Below are 25,703 nucleotides of genomic sequence, written 5' to 3'. Positions count from 1 at the left end.
TAAGTGCTCAAACCCAAATCCACTTTGTAAACATTGCAGGGGGTCTTGATATATCATCCCCCAAATATGCCACTTTGGCATAAGAATTATTTTGAGCTCAGGCATTTGAGTACCTCAAATCCTTTATCTGCCTGAAAGCAGAGTCTACCAAAACAAAATGCAAAAAGAACCCAATTTTTTTAAATCCCCTCCCGAGGAAGAATTCTAATCTTCTCTGTTTTGAGACGAAACAGTTGGCGCCACGACCAGAGACATTGTTACAAAAACTATCGTATCTCCCAGCTGTTCTCCGAAGGGCCCATTTGTATTTCCAGAAAGTCACTAGTCTTTTCATAAGTGCCCTTTCAACCCCCTCCCCTTCTAAGAACTCTTTTCTTCTCCCAGAAGTGGCCCTCTGCCCCCTACATCCCCTAGTCAGATGTTACATGCATGGGTGCATGCTAAGTCACTTCAGTTGTGTCTGACTTTGCAACCCCATGGACTGTAGCTCACCAGACTCCTCTCTCCATGGGATTCCCCAGGCAAGAATACTGGAGTAGGTTGCCATGCCCTCCTCCAGGAGAATCTTCCCAATCCAGGGATTGAACATGCATCTCTCATGTCTCCTGCATTGACAGGTTCTTTACCACTATGCCACCTGTGAAAGCCACAGATATATAAATATATACACATACACACATTTTTTAAAAAAATATTCTTTTCCATTATGGCTTATCATAGGTTATTGAATATAATTGTCTGTGCTATATAGTAGGACCTTGTTACTTATCCATCCTATCTATATATATATAGTAACTTACATCTGCTAACCCTACCTCCTATTCCATCCCCTCCCCCAACCCTCTCCCCCCAGCAACCACAAGTCTACTCTTCATGTCTGTGAGTCCCTTTCTGCTTTGTAAATAGGTTCATTTGTGTCATATTTTAGATTCCACATGGAAGTGATATCATATGGTATATGTCTTTCTCTTTCTGACTTACCTTGCTTAGTATTATAATCTCTAGTTGCATGCATGTTGCTGCAAATGGCATTATTTTGTTCTTTTTTATGGTTGGGTAATATTCCATTGTATACATTTACCACCTCTTCTTTATCCATCCATCTGTCAATGGAAACTTAGGTTGTTTTCCTCCCATCATTATTAATAATACCTCATTTCACTCTCAAAAATGTTCTGGTTTTTATGACAAATTATGTCATAGAGAATTACGTTGCTGAATTGTAAGCTGCCAGAGGACAGACTGTCATTGAATATGAACATGCTTCATTTACATCTTGTTGGCCAGTCCTGTTCATGCCCATACCTCTTCAGGAGCACGCTCCTGCAGGGGAGACTTAGGGAGGGTGAAGATTCACCCAGTTTCAAATGGGAGACAAGGGCTGCAGGGAGAGCAAGAACACCATTTTGGGGGAGTTTTATTTTGTTAATTTTCTGTTGTTAAGTTGGGTCCGACTCCTTGCCACCACCATGGACTGCAACCCACCAGTCTTCCCTGTCCTTCATTATCTTCTGGAGTTTTGCTCAAATTCATGTCCCTTGAGTCGGTAACCATCTCATCCTCTGTCACCCCTTTCTCCTCCTGCTCTCAGTCTTTCCCAGCATCAGGGTCTTTTCCAGTGAGTTGACTCTTCACATCAGGTGGCCAGAGTATTAAAACTTCAGCTTCATCATCTGTTCTTCCAATGAATATTCAGGGTTGATTTCCTAGGATTGACTGGTTTGATCTCCTTGCTGTCCAAGGGACTCTCAAGAGTCTTCTCCAACACCACTCTTCCAAAGCATTGATTGTTGGTGCTCAGCTTTCTTAATGGAATAACTCTCACATCCATACATGACTACTGGAACAGCCATAGCTTTGACTAGATGGACATTTGTCAGCAAAGTGATGTCTCTGCATTTTAATACGCTGTCTAGGTTTGTCATAGCTTTCCTTCCAAGGAGCAAGCATCATTTAATTTCATGGCTGCAGTTCACCAGACATTTTTCTCCTAGCTCCATGAACCTTTTATTCTACCATGAAGCCTCACTTGTGTTGGGACTCAACAAACAGTTATCGAAATAAATTTAGAGTGTCAAATCCTCAGAGAAAAAGACCAGCCTGCTGACATTTCCTAAAGCAGTTTCCTCTAGTTCTGGGAGAGAAGTCTGGAAGAAATGACCTGCAACAAGGTGGGAGGTTGGCCTCTCACATTTCTCTTGAGCCTAATGAGAAAGATGCCCTGATCATGAGTCACCAAAGGAATGACATTGATCTGATGTCTTGACTTCATTTTGGAGGCTGTTTATCAGGATGGATAGAAATAGGGGAGACTTCGTGAGACATGCGAGGAGGAGAATTTCTTCTTGGGGACCTCTGAGCCCCAGCTGGCTGGTGCCTCAGCTCCTGCAGAGCATCTGCCAGCTCCTCCGCAGTGGGGACACCCATCAGCCTCTTTAGCAGCTGCACCTGAGCTCAGCCCATTCCCCTGCAGCCTTTCTGGCCATTTCAAACCTTACTGCGGTGACCTCACAGGCGGTTTTCTGGAGGCCAAGAGAAGTCTGAGGGCTGTGGGAACAAGACCATTAGCTCTCCTCCAGTTCAGTCTCTCCTGTCGCTCCCAGTCCACGTCTGAGGGCATCTGTCATCCGGACTAGCTGGCCCGGTGAGAAATTCCAGAGCTCTGCATAGATATTTCATCTTTCTTTCAGCTCTCATTCTTTAGAAATCGTTCTCTTCCAACTGGAGGCGCTTCTGGGGACAGTGCGGGTCTGACCCTGGCCTCTTGCTGGTGGGGAGACGGTGATGAGAAGTGACTGCCTGCTCAAGTGCAGTGTTCCTTTTGTGAGGCTGTTTCTTTGACATCTCAGCTACTCCAGCACTTCCCCGCTGCTTCCTCCAGGACATTTAAAAAAAAATCATCTTGAGGAAAACAAAGCATGACTGTTTCTCTTTCTCTCTCTCAACCTCACCCCTGCAGCGGTTTGTCACCTTGAATCCCTTCTATATAGGATGGGGGGGACCTTGTTTGGGACCCCTGGGTCCTGGGTGCTTACTCCTTTATCAAGAATTCAGAGCCTTGATGATAGAAGTAGATCCTTGTGCTTTGAGATGCACTGTCTAGATTTTGGCTAAAGGGGGCTTTTGCATGTGCTGCATTTTTTTCCCCTGCAAGATCTGAATACACGGGGGCTTGGATGATCGGCACGTGACCACATCATGAATTACATAACAAACAATTTGCTGGGTGATATGAGCGTGAATAGCAGGCAGCAGCAAAGCAAAATGCTTTTCCACATCATATGTTTTCCTTCACACATCCATGGTACACACATGTGCATGCATGCATGCTAACATACAACTAGAGATATACTTGGATAAAAAGTGATTTGGAGGATTTACTCTTTGTGCCATTAGAGTGCCATATGAGCTTCTTTGGTGGTTCAGCAGTAAAGAACTCGCCTGCAGTGTAAGAGATGCAGGTCTGATCCCTTGGGTCAGGAAGATCACTTGGAGTAGAAAATGCAACCTACTCCAGTACTCTTGCCTGGAGAATGCCATGGACAAAGGATCCTGGTGGGCTACAGTCCATGGGGTTGCAAAGAGTTGGACACAACTGAGCAACCAGACAATCACAACAGTCTGTGTGCCGTTAGAGGGTAGAGTTTAAATACACTGAAAAGGAAAACAAAAACAAAAAGAAAACTATTCTCAGTTAGCTTTTATTGTTGAAGACAGAGGACAAAGGGAAAAAACTTTAAAAAAAGATCTTAGTATTTATTTTCAGTGAAAAGAAAGTTACAGTCTAAGAGAAGGATGCTGGCAATGTGACAGAAATACTCACCTTTACTTTCTGCAACTGTTTCTAGGGAAGGTACCCAATTGAGTTAAGCACAATGAGATACTGTTACACTTACAAAGACTTTTAATTAAACTTGCAGCATTTTTAAAAGATGAGAGGAACCATAGCTCAGTTATATAGCACAATGTTTTTGAAAAGATCCTGGCCAGAGATTCACCACCAAAACGTGTGGGTTTTTTTTAATCTCTCAGGATGTAACTCAAGAAAAATATGGTCTAGGCTAGATAGGAGGCCCCTTGTGGCTCAGATGGTAAAGCATCTGCCTACAATGCAGGTAGAACCGGGTTCAATCCCTGGGGCGGGACGATCCTCTGGAGAAGGAAATGGCAACCCACTCCAGTATTCTTGCCTGGAGAATCCATGGACGGAGGAGCCTGGTAGGCAACAGTCCATGGAGTCGCAAAGAGTCGGACACAACTGAGCGACTTCACTTCAGGCTAGATAGGCTAATATACTGAAAAACAAGGTTAAGCAAATTATTTAACCATACTATGCCTTCTTTTAATTTTCAATATTATTCTATAGTAGCATGAAGTTCACTAGTAGAGGAAAGAAAGATAATAATTCAACTGTTAATGCAGTGGTTAATGCCAGGCACTTAATGGTAGGGGCCTTGACTTAATTATTACAGTTACTGGAGAAACGTAAGTGATTAAAAAAGATATCTACTATGATACTATAATACTGCCTATTTTTGGTCTTCCAGCTCTGTGATCTTGACTTAAAGAGCTTTAAAATTAGGAGGATGGGATAAACAGATAGACTCTACTATGTGTTTTTGTTATTCTGTCACTAAGTCATGTCCATCCCTCTGCAATCCCATGGGCTGCAGCACTCCAGGCTTCCCTGTCCTTCAGAGTCTCCCGGAGTTTGCTCAAACTCATGTCCGTTGAGTCGGTGATGCCCTCCAACCATCTCAATCTCTGTCTCTCAATTCTCCTCCTGCCCTCAATCTTTCCCAGCATCAGGGTCTTTTCCAATGAGTCAGCATCAAGTGGCCAAAGTACTGGAGCTTCAGCTTTAGCATCAGTTCTTCCAAGGAATACTCAGGGTTGATTTCCTTTAGGATTGATTGGTTTGATCTCCTTGCTGTCCAAGGGACCCTCAAGAGTCTTCTCCAACACCACAGTTTGAAAGCATCAATTCTCCAGCACTCAGCCTTCTTTATGGTCCAACTCTCATAGCCATACCTGACTACTGGAAAAACCATAGCTTTGACTATACAGACCCTTGTCTCTGCCTTTTAATACACTGTCTAGATTTGTCACAGGTTTTCTTCCAAGAAGCAAGCATCTTTCAATTTCATGGCTGCAGTCACCATCCACAGTGATTTTGGAGCCCAGGAAAATAAAACCTGTCACTGTTTTCACTTTTCACCCAACCTATTTGCCATGAAGTGATGGGACTGGATGCCATGATTTTAGCTTTTTGAATGTTCAGTTTTAAGCCAGCTTTTTCACTTTCCTCTTTCACCATCAAGAGGCTCTTTAGTTCATCTTCGCTTTCTGCCATTAGGGTGGTATCATTTGCATATCTGAGGTTGTTGATGTTTCTCTTGGCAGTCTTGATTCCAGCTTGTGATTCATCCAGCCATGCATTTCACATGATATACTCTGCATAGGAATTAAATAAGCGGGGTGACAATATACAGCCTTAATGTACTCCTTTCCCAGTTTTGAACTCGTCCACTGTATATGTCTGGTTCTAACTGTTGCTTCTTGACCTGCATACAGGTTTCTCAGAAGACAGGTAAGGTGGTCTGACATTCCCATCTCTTTAGGATTTTCCAGTTTGTCATGACCCACACAGTCAATGAAGCAGAAGTAAATATTTCTTCTGGGATTCCCTTGCTTTTTCTATGATCCAACAGATGTTGGCAACGTGATCTCTGGTTCCTCTGCCTCTTCTCAATCCAACTTGTACATCTGGAAGTTCTCAGTTCATGTACTGCTGAAGCCTAGCTTGAAGGATTTTGAGCATTACCTTGCTAGCATGTGAAATGAGTGCAATTTTACAGTAGTTTGGACTTTCTTTGGCACTGCGGTTCTTTGGGATTAAAATTAAAACTGACCTTTTCCTGTTCCTGCTGAGTTTTCCAAATCGGCTGACGTGTTGAGTGCAGCATTTTAACAGCATCATCTTTTAGGATTTTAAATACTGTATGTAGAATAGATAAGCAAGAAGGACCTACTGTATAGCCCAGGGAACTGTATTCAATATCTTGTAATAACTTAAAATGGAAAAAGTCTGAAATGAATGTGTATACCCATGTATGCGTGTATGCTCAGTTGTGTCTGACTCTTTGCAAGATCATGGAGTGTAGCCCACCAGGATCCTCTGTCCATGTATAGCCATATATATGTATAATTGAATCACCCTGCTGTAGACCTGAAACACAGTAAATCAACTGTACTTCAATTAAAACATTTTTTTTTAATGAAGAGCTTTAAATGGGGAACTTTCTTCTAATAATAAATATTTATTACACTGAATTACAGTCAGTTTAGCTTTTGAATGAGTTGGGATTTTATCATTTCTAAGTGATGGCTTTTAATTCCAGTCAATCATAAAGGAAATCAGTCTTGAATATTCATTGGAAAGACTGATACTGAAGCTGAAGTTCCAATACTTTGGCCACCTGATGCAAAGAACTGACTCAGTGGAAAAGACCCTGATGCTAGGAAAGATTGAAGGCAGGAGAAGGGGATGACAAAGGATGAGATGGTTGGATGGGATCACTGACTCAATGGACATGAGTTTGAGTAAACTCTGGGAGTTGGTGATGGACAGGGAAGCCTGGCATGTGCAGTCCACAGGGTCTCAAAGAGTCAGACACGATTGATTGACTGAACTGAACTGATTTATTTTTTTGGCTGAGTTGGGCCTTAGTTGTGGCATGTGGGATCTTTTGTTGAGGCACACAGACTTGCTAGTTGTGGCACATAAGCGTGGGCTTCAGTAGTTGGTGGTACTTGAGCTTACTAGCTCTGCAGCAAGTGGGATTTTAGTCCCCCAGCTCAGGATCGAACCTGCATCCCCTGCATTGCACGGTGGATTCCTAACCATCAGACCACTAGAGAAGTCCCCTGAGAGATGTCTTTTAGATGTATTACATGGTTTCTAAACACATTCCACATCAATAAAACTAGCTTTTAAAGGTATTTTCAAAATGTGAAACTGTACCAGAAAAACAAACAATCCAATCAAAAAATGGGCCAAAGAACTAAACAGTCATTTCTCCAAAGAAGACATACAGATGGCTAAAAACACATGAAAAGATGCTCAACATCACTCAGTATCAGAGAAATGCAAATCAAAACCACAATGAGGTATCATCTCACGCTAGTCAGAATGGCTGCTATCAAAAAGTCTACAAACAGTGAATGCTGGAGAGGGTGTGGAGAAAAGGGAGCCCTCTTACACTGTTGTTGGGAATGCAAACTAGTACAACCATTATGGAGAACAGTGTGGAGATTTCTTAAAAACTGGAAATAGAACTGCCATACAACCCAGCAATCCCACTCCTGGGCATACACACCGAGGAAACCAGAATTGAAAGAGACACATGTACCCCAATGTTCATTGCAGCACTGTTTACAATAGCCAGGACGTGGAAGCAACCTAGATGTCCATCAGCAGATGAATGGATAAGGAAGTTGTGGTACATCTACACAATGGAATATTACTCAGCTATAAAAAAGAATGCATTTGAGGCAGTTCTAATGAGGTAGATGAAACTGGAGCCTATTATGCAGAGTAAAGTAAGCCAGAAAGAGAAACATCAGTACAGTATATGAATGCATCTATGTGGAATTTAGACAGATGACAATGATGACCCTATATGCAAGACAGCAAAAGAGACACAAATGTAAAGAACAGACTTTTGGACTGTGAGGGAGAAGGTGACGGTTGGATGATATGAGAGAATAGCACTGAAATATGTATATTACCATATGTAAAGTAGATGACCAGTGCAAAATCGATGAATGAAGCAGAGCACCCAAAATCGGTGCTCTGGGACAACCCAGAGGGATGGGATGGGGAGGGAGGTGGGAAGGGAGTTCAGAATGGTGGGACACATGTACACCCATGGCTGATTCATGTTGATGTATGGCAAAAACCATGACAATATTTTAAAGTAATTAGCCTCCAATAAAATAAATAAATATTTTAAAAAAGAATGAACAACAACAACAAATTTTTTTAATCAAAATTTTTTAAAAAGGTGAAACTGTGGATCTAAGCTAAAGGGTGGATCCCAGACCATCAGAGTCCTCATCACCTAGAAGCTTGTTAGAAATGTGACTCCTTGGACCCCACCCCAGACTGAATGAATCAGAATAGGGTGGGGATGGGGTGGCTCAGCAATCTGTTTTTATTTTATTTTATTTTATTGTCGACACATCATGGCTTATAGGATCTTAGTTCCCTGACCAGGGATCAAACCTGGGGCCCTGGCTATGAGAACGCTGAGTGCTAACTGCTGGACCACCTGGAAATTCTCAGCAATCTGTTTTGACAATCCCTTCAGGTACTATGGGGGCTTCCCTGGTGGTTCAGTGGTAAAGAATCCACCTGCTATGCAGGAGACATGGGCTCAATCCCTGGGTCAGGATGATCCCCTGGAGGAGGAAATGGCAACCCACTCCAGTGTTCTTGCCTGGGAAACCCCATGGACAGAGGAGCCTGGCGGGCTACAGCCTACAGGGTCACAAAGAGTCAGACACGACTTGGCAACTAAACCAACAGGACTGCCAGGTACTACAGTTTAACAACCACTGGTAATGCAAGCTAGAGTATTTTTGAAATAAGATGTTTTGGGCTATTTTCCTCTCAAGGTAAGTGTAGCTCTAGATGTAGCTGTAGATGTCTTTAGACATCTGTGTCCGTATATAAGAGCATGACAACCACAGCAGGGAATTAACTTGGATTTATTAATACTAGTGCTAAGACATTAAGAGCTATGGCACAAAGCGATGTATTGTCTCTTCAGCTGTAGAATTTTCTGTATCTAGCAGCCTTTAGTATCGCCAAGAAATTCTGATTTAGTATCCCCAGAATAGAAAGAATTCCTACAAAGCGAGCTGACATCAGTGCATTTCAGAGTCTCAAATGGCTAATAGCTATACTTGGACAGAACATTTCAGAAAGAATATTGAACCTATGGCTGATTCATGTTGATGTTTGGTAGAAACCAATGCAATACTGTAAAGCAATTATCCTTCAATTAAAATAAGTAAATTAAATTAAAAATAAAGAATATTGAGTGCTCAGTCATTTCAGTCCTGTCCAACTCTTTGCGACCCCATAGACTGTAGTCCGAAGGGCTGAACCCATGAAGACTCCCAGAGCGCAGTGTTTGCTCGAGGGCTTCTCCTCCAGAGCTAGGCGCACAGCTTTTGTTCACTGCTCCTTCAGAGCACCCTGGACACCTCGTTAGGAGGGAATCATCCTGCACTCAGCGTGGTGCTTCCCCTTTACCCAGCTTGCAGGGAGAAAAGCAAACATCATTATAGGTCAAAGGCAGAGCCCTCCCCCTCCCCACCCCTGGAGGACTGTCTACAGCATTCTGAAGTAACCCAGAGCCTCTCATGTTTGGTTTGACTGTGAACCAGTGACCCTACAGTGAGGTGCGGACACCATGGAGACGGGCAGAACTGAGACGTCAGCATCCAGGCCTGGATTTGGGGCCAGGCTGTGCGTGAACTTGTTGTATGCCTTTGACCTGACATACCCCCTGACCCGAATCCCGCAGTTTCTTATTCTCTTCCTCCTCATCCTCCTCCTTTTTTTTTTTTTTTTTTAAACATAAGAACTAACCATTTTATTTATTTATTTAAAAATTTTTTGGCCATGCCTCATGGCATGAAGGATCTTCCCCAATTAGGGGTAGAACCCTGCCCCCACTGGAAGCAGAGTCCTAACCACTGGACCACCAGGGAAGTCCTTGTAATTACCCCCAAGGATGGTAATATAATCTACCGTTGGGTGTAATTCACTGGGTGGTTACAATGGCAGAAGGAGAGGAATGTAAAATCATTTTGAAAAACAAAAGCAATATTGTAAATAGAATATTATCTATTTATTTACCTGTATCTGATACCATAATGTTAAGAATTAATAATATGACTGCAGGTGGGGATTTACTGTTTTCAGTTTGCAAAAGTGGGAAATGACTTAGTTGATTTCAAATAAATTTTTTAAATCATGAGTAAAACTTTTAATCTAGAATTGTCTTGATGCAGCAAAAATATTTAGATGGATATAAGGTTGCTCAGATGGTAAATGATCCACCTACATTTCAGGAGACCCAGGTTTGACCCCAGGGTTGGGAGGATCCCCTGGAGAAGGGAATGGCTACCCACTCCAGTATTCTTGCCTGGAGAATTCCATGGACAGAGGAGCCTGGTGTGCTATATACAGTCCATGGGTCTCAAAGAGTCAGACACAACTGAGCTACTAACTCAAGGACTCTTAGGGGCTTCTCTGGTGACTCAGTGGTAAAGAATCTACCTGCCAATGCAGGAGACTCAGGTTCGATCCCTGGGTGAGGAAGATCCCCTGGAGAAGGAAATGGCAACCCACTCCAGCGTTCTTGCCTGGAGAATCCCACAGATGGAGGAGGCCTGGTGGGCTACAGTCCCTGGGGTCGCAAGGAATCGAACACGACTGAGTGAGCACACACATCTCATATCATAATATTGAGAATTAATAATATGGCTGCTGATAGGGCACTATTGTTTTCAGCTTGGAAAAGTAGAAAATGACTTAGTTGATTTCAAATACATTTTTTTTTTTACAACATGTAAAAAAAATTCAACTAGGATTATCTTGACATGGCAAACAGATGGTTATTAGAACGCTTAATTAGAAAGTCTCCATCAAGCAACTTGTAAAGAACCATGTGAATGCTTTAGACAATCCCCAAATAAAACTGGTTGTCATCTGGTCCTGCGTAAAGGGAAGGGTTGAGACTCATGATTTCCTGTTGACACTGGGCATTCATAAGTACTGGACATTTTAACTTTCTGTAGAGGAACTAGGAAGGAAACAGGCAGGTAGATTGTAGAGTGCCCAGGTACTTTTCTATCCAAACTAGGACACTTTTAAGAGTAAAAGGAAGCATTAATGATAATTGTTGTTGTTGTTCAGTTGCCCAGTCATATCCAACTCTTTGCGTTCCCATGGACGGCAGCACGCCAGGCCTCCCTGTCACTCACCATCTCCCAAAGTTTTCCCAAGTTCATGTCCATTGTGTTGGTGATGCCATCCAGCCATCTCATCCTCTGCCGCCCCCTTCTCCTCCTACCTTCAGTCTTCCCTTGCATCAGGGTCTTTTTCTAATGAGTTGGCTGTTTGCATCAGGGGGTCAAAGTGTTGGAGCTTCAGCTTCAGCACCAGTCCTTCCACTGAATATTCAGGGCTCATTTCCCTTAAGATTGACTGATTTGATCTCTGGGTAATGATAATTAACCAGGTGCAAACTAGGACGGTTCCTGGTAAACCGGGACCTGTGCCTCTGAGTTACAAATTAGTAAGCTCACCCTTCACAAGGTGAGTGAGGTCAGGCTAGAAGAGTCTTCAGTGTCCAGGCTCTCTGTACTGAGGTTGACCCGGGCACACATGGTGGGCAGCAGACTGCAGGGACCCTGGGGACTGTCCCCTGATGTGCTGAGGGGGGCCACTTCAGGCCGCAAGGACAGAAGAAATGAGCCCAGGTTTCTGTGAAGTGCAGCATCAGACACGCACCTGGGCTGGCGTCTCTGAAGCTGCAGTACAGGATGCGCCAGCCTGGCATGTTGGGTACACAGATGAGTGACTGTGATTAAAGCTCCCGGCCAATGTCAAGTCCACCAAATAGAGTCGCCGACAGCTCCGGGGTCTCCGGCAAGGGCTCCAGACATAAATCAAAGCGCAATCTTCTCGTGTCGGCGGCGTGGGAGGACCGGCCACTTGTCACCTGTCAGTGTTCCCGCTCGGGTCACACACGTGGAGAGTAATTACAGCCAGCTGGTGGTGTCATCTGAGAGTAATGATGGCCAGAGCAGGCCCTGGGGATGCTGTGAAAGCAGGGGACGAAGGGCACCCGTGTCTGGAGATGCGGCCTACCTGTCATTGTTGCCATCGGCTCCCAGAGTCCCAGGGAATCGCTGAGAAATAGTTTCCCTCTGAGATGTTCCCTCTCAGGGTTTATATAAAATGCTCTCTTTCTTTATCTCCAGCACCTGCCTATGAAAGAATACTTCTGCCTTATATCCGTGTTGGGGAGGAGGCCTCAGGAGGTTTTCCTGAGGGTTCTGGGGTAAATCAGTGCTCACAAGAATCTCATGCCACTGTGTTCAGTCGCTCAGTCATGTCTGACTCCATGGGATTTCCCAGGCAAGAATGCTGGATGGGTTACAAATCCTTCCTCCAGGGGATCTTCCTGACCCAGGGATCAGACCTGCATCTCCTGTGTTTGCAGGTGGATTCTTCACCCCTGAGCTGCCAGGGAGGCCTGAAAGCTCTTCCCAGGTGGCGCTAGCGGTAAAGAACCCAATTGCCAATGCGGGAGACAGAAGAGATGTGGGTTCGATCCTTGGGTTTGGAAGATTCCCTGGAGAAGGAAGTGGCAACCCACTCCAGTGTTCTTGCCTGGAGAATCCCATGGATAGAGGAGCCTGGTGGGCTACGGTCCATAGGGTTGCTAAGAGTCAGACACGACTAAAGTGACTGAGCTCTCATGCACCAACTCACGAGAGAATCCTGGGCCTTGCATTACACACTGAGGACTCTGAGATGGTGAGTGCATTTAAAAACAGTCTTGTGGTCATGTGGGTGTTTTAAATTAAGCAGTGGCAGACCTGGAAGCAGCACATTGCTATTGCCATGGTATTCATCAGCCTCGGAGCACATGAAAATCCCATGATTGGTTCACAACTGTTTTCCAGCACAGCCTTTTCTTGGTAAATACATTAAAAAGGGGTTTGAAAAGTTAACTATTTTCTAACTTCTGGGAAAAATCATTTCTTATCCCGGAGAAGTAGCAGTTCCCAAGGCCAGATGAACTTTCTGCTATTTTCCCTCCAATTCTGACAAAAGGGTGGGTCAGAACTCTGCTGCTCCAACTTCTAAATCCTGTTCTTTCCAGGAAAGATAATCTCTCCAGTGACCGTTCAGTCCTCTTGCCAAATAAATACACAAACATATGTAATGTTCAATGTTTCAGAACAGTCGTGGTGGTGTTTGAAGGAAGCAGATTCCCACCCTTGGTGATGCTGGGAAATTGGACATGTTCGTGTCAGTGCCAGGCCCTTCTGCCCAGGGGGAGAGTCTGAGACTTGCTTTTATTCTATTTGGATGTTCGGTCTTCTCATATGTCTAACAATTATTTGGCAGTTTGAGGATTTTTTTTTTTTAAGTTTTCTATTTGAGTTGCACCGGATCTTAGCTGCAGAATGTGGGATCTAGTTTTCCGACCAGGGGTCAAACCCCGGCTGTCTGCATTGGGACCAGGGAGTCTTAACCACTGGACCACCAGGGAAGTCCCTTGAGGATCTAATTTTGGCTTTCCTGTCCCAGGCTTCTCTTGGAAAAAATCTTCTAGTTTTAATTTTTTTTCGTATTACATCCTTTAAGTCAGAGTAAGAGTACAAGGCCCTCTGAGATCAGGAAAGCAACCCATGTCGGTCCCAGGTGTCACGCCTAAAGATGCAGTATTCAGGTTCTCTCCGGGGACAGTGCTGAGCAGGTTATGGCCAGCTTCCCCCGATGAGAGCATCCTCGAATACTGAAGATCCGGGCTTTCCAGGGCACAGCTCACCGGGCTGGCTCTTTGGTGCGACTGTAAATAGCAGTCAACTGTTTAATGACATAATGTGAATTTTTATAGGCCCATCTCCTTCTACAACCAGGTTGCTCTCTGAACACTTGAGATAAATCTTCACCCACTCTCTGAAATTGTTCAACACCCAGGTTAATTTCTCATTATCGATTTTCTTCACCATGCATCTTGAATGTTTCAAGATCTCTTGACCAACACACACAAAAATCTCTGCAACTGTCAGTTTAAAAAGAATAGTTCTTCAAAAGAATGCTTGAAACATTAGTAAAGAGAATGAAGTAACTCTTCCCCACCTGTTAGCAGGGCAGTGTAACTGGGTGTTGGATTAGATTTCAAGGAAAGAACACACTCAGGAACATTTATAAGAAGTGGTTTCATATGTTTAAGCTTCTGAACGTGAGTGCTACTCTTGTAGGCATCCCCAGGCAGATACGTTATTGTCATCGAGGGACTGAACATCTCAAGTGAAATCAGAGGAATGACCTAAACCTTCTTGGATGATGTAAGAGTCAATGAAACACAGGAGGAAAAGCACTGGACACTAGGCGTTGGAAGACCCTTTCGCCCTGTTAGGAATTAGGACCATTTTCTCCAGGCTTTTGCTATTTATCTACGAAAACAAACAGATTGGATTCTAAGAGTCTTCCTAGTTTTAAAGTCAATGCTTTTATATCCAAGACTATATATATATATATATATATATATATAATTAATATAAAACTGAGTTAAAAACAACAAAACCCACTCCAGTGTTCTTGCCTGGAGAATCCCAGGGATGGGGGAGCCTGGTGGGCTGCCGTCTATGGGGTTGCACAGAGTCGGACACAACTGAAACGACTTAGCAGCAGCAAAACAACAAAAGCAAAATAAAAACCGTTTTCTATCTGGGAAAAAAAAAAACTCGAGAAATGTATGTATGACAAAATATCATTCTTTCCTCTACAGGCTTATCTCCATATATTCTTCCCCTACCCCCACTGTTACTGAAGAGTTAAAAAAAAATCTTTTAAGGATTAAATGTTCCATTTAGTTTTTAAATTATCCCTGAAATACTGTCCCATGAATAGAAAACGGGGTCAGAAGCACTTTATTAATGGAAAGTCCTTCAATGTGTGTCCAAGAAAAACAAAAGCATCATTAATATCTACACTATAAAACAAATGAACAACAACAAAAAGAAAAGCCAGCCCAAAGTAAAATGCAACCAGTTCTATGTCCCCAGCCCTTACCAGACATAACTGAAGTGTACCAAGTCATTTTCACACATTTCTTGGAGTGTAGATTTATTTGGATTTAAGAATCTCCTCAACATATTACATCAGCCTCACTCCATGTCCTTCCTTAATAAAACAATGACTGGACTAACATCAGACTCTGAAAATTCTATAAATAATAGAAAAGTAAAAATAGATTTTCCTAGTGAAAGTCCTCTCCTAAACCTGACATGGTTTTGCTGCTTCCATGAAATATTTCTCTTTGGAGTAACTTGGTAGCATAGTTTTTTATTTGTGTTTGTTTTCAACTGGATTCATACAAGGGCACTGAATTAGAACTCCAGCTGGCTTGTGGAGCATGGACTTTTATGACCAGTAACTTACCTCTGCTGTGAAAGGGAAATGACAGAAGTCAGGGAAGGCATGGAGACGCTGAAGTCTGTTTCGTGATGTAATTTAAGTCTTAGATCGCACACCCTCATGGCAAAATAACACAGGAACACAGAATGGTATGAGCACTCTAGAATCCTCTGCAGCACTCTGAACCATTCTAGTTGGAGAACGGGCTCATTCTAAACCTGCAACAGGCTGTCAGAGGGGTCATGCCCTCCACCTCCACCCCCACCCACCCACTTAATAGGATCCATTCATAGCTACTCACTACTGCAGGATTTGACCTGAGAAATGCTAGGATTTATTAACTCAGCAGTTGTTTGGAAAGGTCCCTAAGTCATCTTTGCCCTTGGCCAGCAAGGGGACTGCTCAAAGTTCTCGGAAGCAGCTGGCGAGGTTCTCAGCCAAGTTCTTCGAGATGCAGGAAGTTCTTCAGGATGCCGTACGTGGACAAGGCATTTGCAGATCTTTCCAACCAGGCTTCCCGGATCTAGGAAAAGTTATTCCTGACTCCTTTGACCCAGAGGCTGGCTAAAGTTGAATTTTTTTATCATCTGTAGGGAATCACTCTTTTCGTCCTTCCTTTTTTTTTCTTCCTAGGAACTGGCATGGTAGTTAAATTTTTCTAAAATAGTCATATTAATATGTTCAAAAACCCACTGCTGAGTCTCTGAGAGAGGATCGCATCTGGCCATGAAGATCTTCTTCTCTGCAGGGTTACAGTCCATGCAGCTGTTACTCACAGGATGGAACAACGTTCTGTCCTGCAGGGATGGGAAAGGAAGGGAGAGACCGACATCATGTATGGTGAATGTTTGGAACCCAAAATATACAGAGGAAGTAAAATATCCCTGCTATCTCAGTATATATAGGCAATGTGAGAAAGAGAATAATGGACTTCCCTGGTAGCTCAGCTGGTAAAGAATCCGCCTGCAATGCAGGTGACCTCGGTTCCATTCCTGGGTTGGGAAGATCCTCTGGATAAGGGATGGGCTACCACTCCAGTATTCTTGGGCTTCCCTAGTGGCTCAATCAGTAAAGAATTCACCCGCAATGTGGGAGACCTGGGTTCGATCCCTGGGTTGGGAAGATCCCCTGGAGGAGGAAATGGCAACCTACTCCAATATTCTTGCCTGGAGAATCCCATGGACAGAGGAGCCTGGAGGGCTACAGTCTATGTGGTCGCAGAGAGTCAGACACGACTGAAGTGACTGAGCGCACACACACACACACACACACACACACACAGAGGACCAGAAGAGTCATCATCTTCCGTACTCTTTTTTTTTTTTTCTAAATTAATTTATTTGGCTTCCTTGGCTCTTAGTTGCACCAGTGCGGTGCATGGACTCTCTAGTTCTGGTGTAGACTCGGTAGTTACCATGTGGGATCTTAGTTCCCCAACCAGATATTGAACCCGCATCCCCTGCATTGCAAGATGGATTCTTAACCATGAGACTACCAGGGAAGTCCCTTCCCTACCCTTGTACTGAGCCTGTAAGGGAAAGGGAAATAGCCGAGGACCGGGAGCAAAGAGAGCTGGATGCAGGGTCCCAAGTTGTGAGGGTCCCAAGATGAACACAGGGGGCTGGGGGCTCACAGTGCACAGGCAGGATCTCAAAGCACAAACTCAAATCAGTTGACTTGAGTTGTCTCTTCCTGACCCCTTTATTGGCATCGAAGGTTTTCCTGTGGTGTAATTGTCACTGTTTTCTGTCAAATGGAGGAGGCAGTGTTCCCTCTATGCATGATAAAGCTGTGGATGAAGGTGTGAGCAGGACACAGAGGTTAAGTGGTGAGCAAGCCCCTATGTGAACAGTCTCGATGAACACACACCCCCTTTCTATTGTACAAGCAGCAAGAAGGCAGTCAGTGGTATGGGAAAAGGATCTTTAACTAGTAATAAATGCTTTTGCCTCTTACAGCATCTATGCATTAAAAAAAAAGTGTCCATAACATGTAAAAATGTCCCCAGACCACTGCTTAAAATTTTGGAACAAGGAATGCTATTGTTTAGCTTAGGAAAACATTTAGAGGTTCTGATGAATTTCCTTAACTGAGGAATATTAGACTTGGCATCAGAGAAGGCAATGGCACCCCACTCCAGTACTCTTGCTGGAAAATCCCATGGGCAGAGGAGCCTGGTAGGCTGCAGTCCATGGGGTTGCGAAGAGTCGGACGACTGAGCAACTTCACTTTCACTTTTCACTTTCATGCATTGGAGAAGGAAATGGCAACCCAGTCCAGTGTTCTTGCCTGGAGAATCCCAGGGACAGGGAAGCCTGATGGGCTGACGTCTATGGGGTCACACAGAGTCGACTGAAGCGACTTAGCAGTAGCAGCAGCAGACTTGGCATACTTAGAGTGAAAGAGTCTCTCCGTCACCCCGTGTAAACAGTTCTGGGTCACCCTGGTTGTTAACCAATATTTAATTTCCTTCAGGACCCGGATGTTTGCATAGTTGGGCACCTGTGATAGCAGGAAGATTAAGGAAGGAGGGAGGTGGCAGCCTAAAATGCCCTTTGCATGTCTCCACTTGGAGTGTACACACGGAGCTCCGTCTGATACAAAAGTTCCCTTTCTCTCCTCTGTTCTCTCTTGAGTCTCCCGAGTTTATTGTGGATTTTGTTTTCATTACAGCAAGAAGGCTGCCAAGGTCTCCTGCCCATTTTCCTCGTCCCCTGCTTCACTAGCTGCTGGGTGACGTGTGGAGCCCTTTACCAAGGTCACAGGTGTGGATCCCTGTATCAGGGTCACAGTATAAGTCTCTGGAACTGACTAAGCCCCATAGTAACTGTTGCCATAAGCCTCCTGATCTCAACTGTCCAGTTCCCTGACCCCCCTACCATGTAAAATGCCCACCCTAGTCTCCACTCTATAGCATCCTAACCAATCACCTAGTGCCACCATGTCAGTAGGAATTTTCTCTGTCTTGAGACTATGAAAACTGGCTGCAAGCTTGCAAAAAGGTTTGGCTCTCTCGTGAGCTGGCCCAATGTTCTAACAGCGTCTCCCATTCTAGTAAACTTTATTCTCCTCTCATTCTGTCTCATGTCTGGAAATTCTTTTCCAACCTGTGCATGGATCACGAGAGACCCCAGGGCAGCTAGAGGGAGCTCTCCTTGCACAGGTGAGATAGCAGATTCTTGAGGAGGAGAGGCTGTGCTCTGAACTCACTGGCCTCCTTCCTCCTGGGGTGCATGCTGACTCGAAGACGACAGAGCCCTGCTCCCCCGCCCCACACACACACTGAGGTCGCGCCCCCCCCCCCCATGTCCCCCCACCCCGGCTCCCCGGGCAGCAGTCTCCTTGTCCCCCACTTCCTCCTTCTCAGCATCCCTCCCACTCCATTTCCTGCCCCCACTCTCTGCCAGTTTAGCTACATAGGCCTAGTGTATTTCAATCAATTTCTCAAAGAGCATCCTTAAGCTGTTATATTTGTGAAAATTCTACATGACCTGCTACATTCTAAACTTCACTTTATTCCACATCTGTGGACTCCTCTTTCTTCTTTACCAGCCAGATTTTTTTCTATTCACCTTTGTCATGTCTCAAGACAACCAGAGGCTCACCGTTTCCCACCCTGGATGTGTATTTCCATAAAATGTAAAAAAATAAGTGGGGGCGGGGGTGGGGTGGGAAGGAGTAGAACATGTTTTAATTCTCTTCCTTTCTCAGCTTGTGCCTCCCAGCTAGGATACAAAAGCCAAACCAGATTTTTCTGAACATTTTATCTGAAAGTTATTTTCCGAGCCACAAGGTGATCGCATTTTCCCAGCTCTCCAGCTGAAACTCAGGCTCTGGAAGATCCAGGTCTGCTCATGGGGACAGCCGGTGGGGCGTGCAGACTCAGCATGACCCTGAGCCATCCCAAGGGCGTCTCTGTGACTGCTCTTCATGTTCTCATACAAGTTGAAAAGCGGAGTCCCCCAAATCTATCTGTGTCTGAGGAGCCTCATCAGTAAAACGAGGGGGCTGATAACATCCATCCCTGAGGCCTCTCCCAGCTGTGAAATTGAATGAACATTTTATTCCAAAGTTCACTGGTGACAGAGACAAATGATGGGGCATCAAATAGACTCTATCAGCCACATTTAGTGGGCTAATAGATGACCGCTCTCTGGTTGCAGACTGAGCTTTCGTGTCCTTGGCATTTCCAGCAGATCCTAAAGGGGAATATTCTGGAAGCATCTTTTTTTTTTTTTTTTTAATTTTTATTTGGCTGCTCCCGGTCTTAGTTGTGGGACATGGGATCTTTAGTTGCAGCAAGTGGGATCTGGTTCTCTGACCAGGGATCGAACCTGAGTCCCCTGCATTGGGAGCATGGAGTCTTAGCCACTGGTCCACCAGGGAAGTCCCTGGAAGCATCTTTAGTGATCCCGGAACATTCATCTTCCACTCTGACCTTGTGTGCTTGTGCTAAGTCACTTCATTCGCACCTGACACTTTGCAAACCTATCGACTGTAGCCCTCCAAGCTCCTCTGTCCATGGAATTCTCCAGTCAAGAATACTGGAGTGGGTTGCCACTTACTCCTCCAGGGGATCTTTATACATTATCATCATTATGTTTCTACTCAGCTAAGCTTTTGGATTTCTGAATGTCATTACTGATGCTTCTCCTGGCTGGTGCATCATCGTCTGTGAATGTAATCTCTTGTCCTATGACAGTATTTCTTTAAAGAAAAAAAAAATATTGGAGTATAGTTGATTTATACCCTAGAGTAGGAAATGGCATGCCACTCCCGTATTCTTGCCTGGAAAACCCCACGGACAGAGGAGCCTATGGGCTACAGTCCACAGGGTCGCCAAGAGCTGGACTCGACTAAGCAACTGAGCACACACAGTTGTCTGTGGCGTTATGTTCGTTTCTGCTATACAGCTAATCAAATCAGGTATATGTACACTAATATCCACTGTCTTTGAAATTCTTTTCCCATGTAGGCTGTTACAGAGTATGGAGTAGAGTTCCCTGTGCTATACAGGAGGTCCTTGTTGGTTATCTGTCTTATACCTAGTAGCATGTATGAAGTGGAATATTACTCAGTCATAAAAAAGAGCAAAATAATGCCATTTGCAGCAACATGTACAGACCTGGAGACTGTCATACTAAGTGAAGTGAGTTGGGCAGAGGACAAATATCATATGATATCCCTTATATGCAGAATCTAAAAACGGGCACAAATGAACTTATCTATAAAAGCCAGAAAGAGACCACGGATGTAGAAAACAAATTTATGGTTACAAGAAGGCAAGGGAGCAGAGGGTAAATTGGGAGCCTGGGGTTGACACGTACATACTATGACAGCCCTTTACTCCTTTAGTCTCCTCAGTCGTGACAAGAGATGTTGGAACTGAACCAAATACAGTTTTTTAAAAAAATTTTTACTGTGTTTATTTTGACTGCACTGAGTCTTGTGGCACACAGAATCTTTAGTGATGGATTTCGAACTCTTAGTTCCTACATGTGGAATCTAGTTCCCTGACCAGGGATGGAACCCAGGTCCCCTGCATTGAGAGAGATGAGTCTTAGCTGTCAATGGACCACAAGGGAAGTCCCCCCAGTACAGTTTTTCCTCTGCGCTAGAGTTCAGAGTGCTCTGGTCAAGTCTGCTGTTCCCAGCAGTACTCCTTTACCTGGACTGTTCCCTTGTTCAGTGCTGAGGGAAGCAGAGCCCTGGCCCTATCTGTTCAAAAAATAACGCCGCAAACTGTCTCCTGCAACCTTCCTGCCTTCCCTGACTGCTTCCTCCTTGCCTAAGAAAATTAGAAATCCTTGAGCAGGAAATGAAAATTTTCATATTCAGGAATATGAAAATACTCTTTGTAATCAAATCAGGTCAGCCTAAATTCCATTTGGTCCCCAGGGTGAAAGGCTGGGCAGGACTTTTCAGGTAGATCCCAGGTGGCTCAGTAAAGAATCTGCCTGCTGATGCAGGAGATGCAGGAGACGTGGGTTCGATCCCTGGGTCAGGAAGATCCCCTAGAGAAGGAAATGGCAACCCACTCTAGTGTTCTTCCTGGGATAATCCCATGGACAGAAGACCCTGGAGAGCTATAGTCCACGCGGCCACAGAGTCAGCATGACTGAGTGACTGAACACGCATATACTTGGAGCGGACACCTCTTCAAAGCAGGCCCGTGTGACCCTCTGAGGTACTCAGAGGCCAGCAGTAAACTTTATTAGATTCTGTACTTTTGTAGGGTCCAAACTTTAAAAGAACCAGGATGTTGTAAAATCATTTCACACCATATTCAGGGTAACAAAAGTATCACACGCCAACAATGCAAAGACAGTAAAATAGGTGTGTGAGTTTATAGCGTGTAGGATGATGACCCCAAGTGTAAGTGCCTGCGAGGTGGCAGGGGAGGCATCCTAGTGCTGGGCAGGGGCTAAGGGGACAGGGGCCTTTATTCCCCAGGAAATTTGGTCAGGCCATTCACTTGTTACATGACCTCGGACGATTACTTAATTCTCTGAACTTCAGCTTCCTCACTTGTGAGATACAGATAATAATATCTGTTTCCTATGTTTGTTGTGGATAAAATAATACGTAAAATCACTGGTGTAACATCCGACATACAGTAAGTAACTAATAGTGATTCCATGCCTCCTCTCCTCTTATCTTTAGTCGGAGAGCATCCCCAATTCTAAAAGTCAGAACGCACTAATCATCTGGTCTGAGACCAGCTATTCAAGACCATTTTGCATTTTCTGAAATCCTGGCAAAATAGGATTTGCAAAAATTGGCACCTGCCTCAACCAGTTATCCAAATGGATACATCAGTATTTCCTGGATATGGAAAAGATTTATGGAACAGGAGTAATCTACAGTTCAGGAATGAGCTCTTCTATATAGTTATGGTCCGAGTTGCCCGAAATACAACAGGACCCAGGGCATTTTTGAGTTCAACAAATATTTATTTATACTGCCGTATGTAAAATAGACAGCCAGTGGGAATATGCTGAATGATGCAGGGAGCTTAATCTGGGGCTTTATGACAGTCTAGACGGGTGGGATGGGTTGGGAGATGGGAAGGTGGTTCAAGAGGGAGGGGACATATCTATACCTGTGACTGATTCATGTTGATGTATGCAGAAACCGAGACAATATTGTAAAGCAATTATTCTTCAATTAAAAATGTGTGCATGCTAAGAAAAAAAAATGCTACTCTCTCAATCTGTTCCACCCTCTCCCTCTCCCTCCCCCACTGTGTCCACAAGGCTGTTCTCTATGTTTGGGTCTCCACTGCTGCCCTGCCAATAGGTTCATCAGTACCATCTTTCTAGATTCCATATATATGCATTAATATATGATATTTGTTTTTATTTTTATGACTTACTTCACTCTGTATGATAGGCTCTAGGTTCACCCACCTCATTGGGACTGACTCAAACGCATTCTTTTTTCTGGCTGAGTAGTGTTTCATTGTACCACAACTTCTTTATCCATTCATTTGTTGGTGGACATCTAGGTAACAAATATTTATTAAGTGCCTTTTATTTTCTGGTGTGTGTGTATCAGGAAGTAGGCATTGACAGATAACTGAAGATGCCTCTCCTGGCACTGGAAATGGGAGAGACCAGTACGTAAACAAGACATGTTTGGAGTAAAACTTGTCAGTGAGATTGTAGCTTTGGGGGGTTAGGATGAATAGAGAAGACTGCATGAGCAGAGAGATATGAACTAACAGGTTCATTTATGGGTTCCGTTTAGTCAACAAAAATCTATAGGGCACCTACTGTTTGTCAGGCACTATTTTAGATGGTTTGGATGTATCAATAAACTTTAAAAAATATTTATTTATTTACTTGGCTGTGTTGGGTCTTAGTTGTGGGCTCCAGAGCATATGGACTCAGTAGTTGTATCACGCAGGCTTAGTTGCTCCAAGGCATATGGGAACATAGTTCCAACTAGGGATCAAACCCTTGTCCTCTGCAGTGGAAGGTGGATTCTTAGCCACTGAATCACCAGGAAAGTCCCCATAAACTTAATAATATAAAGATTCCTGCCCTTCTGGAGCTTACATATAGAGATAGGGGTAGGGAGTGGAGCAGTAGGGCACAGGCAATAAACGATCAGCATACCATTACTTCACAGCAAATAGATGAGGAAAAAGTGGAAACAGTAGCAGATTTTATTTTCTTGGGTTCCAAAATTGCTGTGGATGGTGACTGCGGCCACAAGATTAAAAGATGCTTGCTCCTTGGTAGAAAAGCTATGACAAACCTAGACAGCATATTAAAAAGCAGAGAAGACATCACTTTGCCAATGAAAGTCTGTATAGTCAGTTCAGTTCAGTTCAGTTCACTCAGTCGTGTCTGACTCTTTGTGACCCCATGGACTGCAGCACGCTAGCCTCCCTGTCCATCACCAACTCCCGGAGTTTACTCAAACTCATGTCCATTGAGTCAGTGATGCCATCCAACCATCTCATCCTCTGTTGTCCCCTTCTCTTCCCACCTTCAATCTTTCCCAGCATCAGGGTCTTTTCAAATAAGTCAGTTCTTTGCATCAGGTGGCCAAAGTATTGGAGCTTCAGTTTCAGCCTCAGTCCTTCCAATGAATATTCAGGACTGATTTCCTTTAGGATTGACTGGTTGGATCTCCTTGCTGTCCAAGGGACTCTCAAGAGTCTTCTCTAACACCACAGTTCAAAAGCATCAATTCTTCGGCACTTGGCTTTCTTTCTTTTTTTTTTTTTTTGGCTTTCTTTTAGTCAAACTCTCACATCCATACATGACTACTGGAAAAACCATAGCTTTGACTATACAGACCTTTGTTGGCAAAGTAATGTTTCTGCTTTTTAATATGCTGTCTTGTTTGGTCATAACTTTCCTTCCAAGGAGTAAGTGTCTTTTAATTTCATGGCTGCAGTTACCATCTGCAGTGATTTCAAAGCTATGGTTTTTCTAGTAGTCACAACCATACATGACCATAAAGAAGGCTGAATGCCAAGGAATTGATGCTTTCAAATTGTGGTGCTGGAGAAGACTCTTGAGAGTCCCTTGGACTGCAAAGAGATCAAATTAATCAATCCTACAGGAAATCAACCCTGAATACTCATTGGAAGGACTGATGCTGAAACTAAAGCTCCAATACTTGGGCCACCTGATGTGAAGAGCTGACTTATTGGAAAAGACCCTGAAGCTAGGAAAGACTGAGGGCTGGAGGAGAAGAGGATGACAGAGCATGAGATGGTTAGGCAGCATCGCCGACTCAATGGACATGAGTTTGAGGAAATTCAGGGAGATAGTGAAGGACAAGGAAGTTTGGCATGCTGCAGTCCATGGGGTCTCAAAGAGCTAGACATGACTTAGTGACTGAATAACACCAAGAATAGTATGTAAAATGTGTAGCTTGTTCAAAGGTGCCAAGGGAGGGGCCGGTATGCAAGTTTAAACAGGGAAGTAAGGGTGAATGTCACGTCAAAGTTGACACTTGAGAAGGGGAAATTTGAAGAAGGTAAGGGAGTTGGCCGTGAAGATATCTGGGGGCAGAGGTTGCAGGTAGGGGAACACCCAGTGCAGAGGCCCTAAGCGGGAAGACCCTAAGTGTGGGTCAGAAGAACACGAGGAGGCCAGGGTGAGAGAGCGCGGTAGGAGACAAGTCAGAGGAGATGGGAGGCTCTGTCCATCATGTGGGGGGACCGGCAGGTCACTGGCGTGGCTGGAGCACAGAGAGCAAGCAGGGGGTTCCAGAGAACGGGCTCCTTCTACACCAGGAAGAGGCTGGGCTGCAAGGTTAAGGCCCGAGTTTTCAAGCAAGTAATTGTGCCGCCTGGGAAGCCCACAACTCATGTGGACAGCAAATGTGTGTGTGAGAGATAACACCTTCATGTCCTCTTATTTCTAATACGGATGGGAGAGAGGGGAGGCTTGGGATTATGAAACTGGTTTTAATCCTAGTTTTCTCTCTGACGATAAGCTTTGATGGTCATTTCATTCGGCAGTGATTTCGGTTTTCCGTCTGCACAATGAATGGAGTGGGAGGAAGAGGGAGGGATGAGAGAAGGGATAAAAAATACCCGCCTTCCGAGCTCCTGAGGTTGTGGAGAAGAGCCAGATTGACATACGAGTGGCCTTTGAGTTCTGGAAGAACTCTGAAGAATGCAAATAACAGCCTGGTAGGCAGAAAGGGGACAACGCAGTCCTATTGCCTCTCCTTTTCCATTTCTTCTGTGACAGGTACAGTTCCTCACAGGAGGAGAAAACTGGTCTTCCTGCATCAGTGGGTAATCTGGCCAATCAGAAATCACACTTCTTCTACCACAACCGATTGAGGCCTCCATGTGCGTACTGAGGCAGGGCTGGCGGCCCCACCGTCCACTCCATCGCTGGTCTCTGGGCTACAGGTAAGTGATGGGTGTGCATGCACCGTCAATTCTAGGAGCAGCCAGAATCCTTACAGAACCAGCTGTGGTTTGTTGGAG

At 44.4% G+C, this 25,703-nt stretch overlaps 2 protein-coding genes across 2 annotated transcripts in view; one reads left to right on the top strand and one right to left on the bottom strand.

The window, feature by feature from the left end:
- The window catches only part of LOC133048510 (uncharacterized), a 145,425-nt gene that overhangs the window by 92,687 nt on the left and 27,035 nt on the right, over nt 1-25,703 (top strand). The window contains exon 5 of the transcript XR_009691055.1: nt 25,459-25,625. The gene's annotated coding sequence lies outside the window, so the exon portion shown is untranslated. The remainder of the gene's footprint in view (nt 1-25,458; nt 25,626-25,703) is intronic.
- GALNTL6 (polypeptide N-acetylgalactosaminyltransferase like 6) overlaps nt 15,868-25,703 on the bottom strand; it is a 1,397,085-nt gene continuing 1,387,249 nt past the window's right edge. Inside the window, exon 12 of the mRNA XM_061132206.1 lies at nt 15,868-16,035. Within this exon, the coding sequence (XP_060988189.1) occupies nt 15,868-16,035 (168 nt within the window). The remainder of the gene's footprint in view (nt 16,036-25,703) is intronic.

The sequence above is a fragment of the Dama dama genome, chromosome 29 (genome assembly GCF_033118175.1).
Source record: "Dama dama isolate Ldn47 chromosome 29, ASM3311817v1, whole genome shotgun sequence".
Classification (NCBI taxonomy): Eukaryota; Metazoa; Chordata; class Mammalia; order Artiodactyla; family Cervidae; genus Dama; species Dama dama.
The sequence above is the reverse complement of the archived record's forward strand: the minus strand, read 5'-3'. Positions and strand labels throughout refer to the sequence as shown.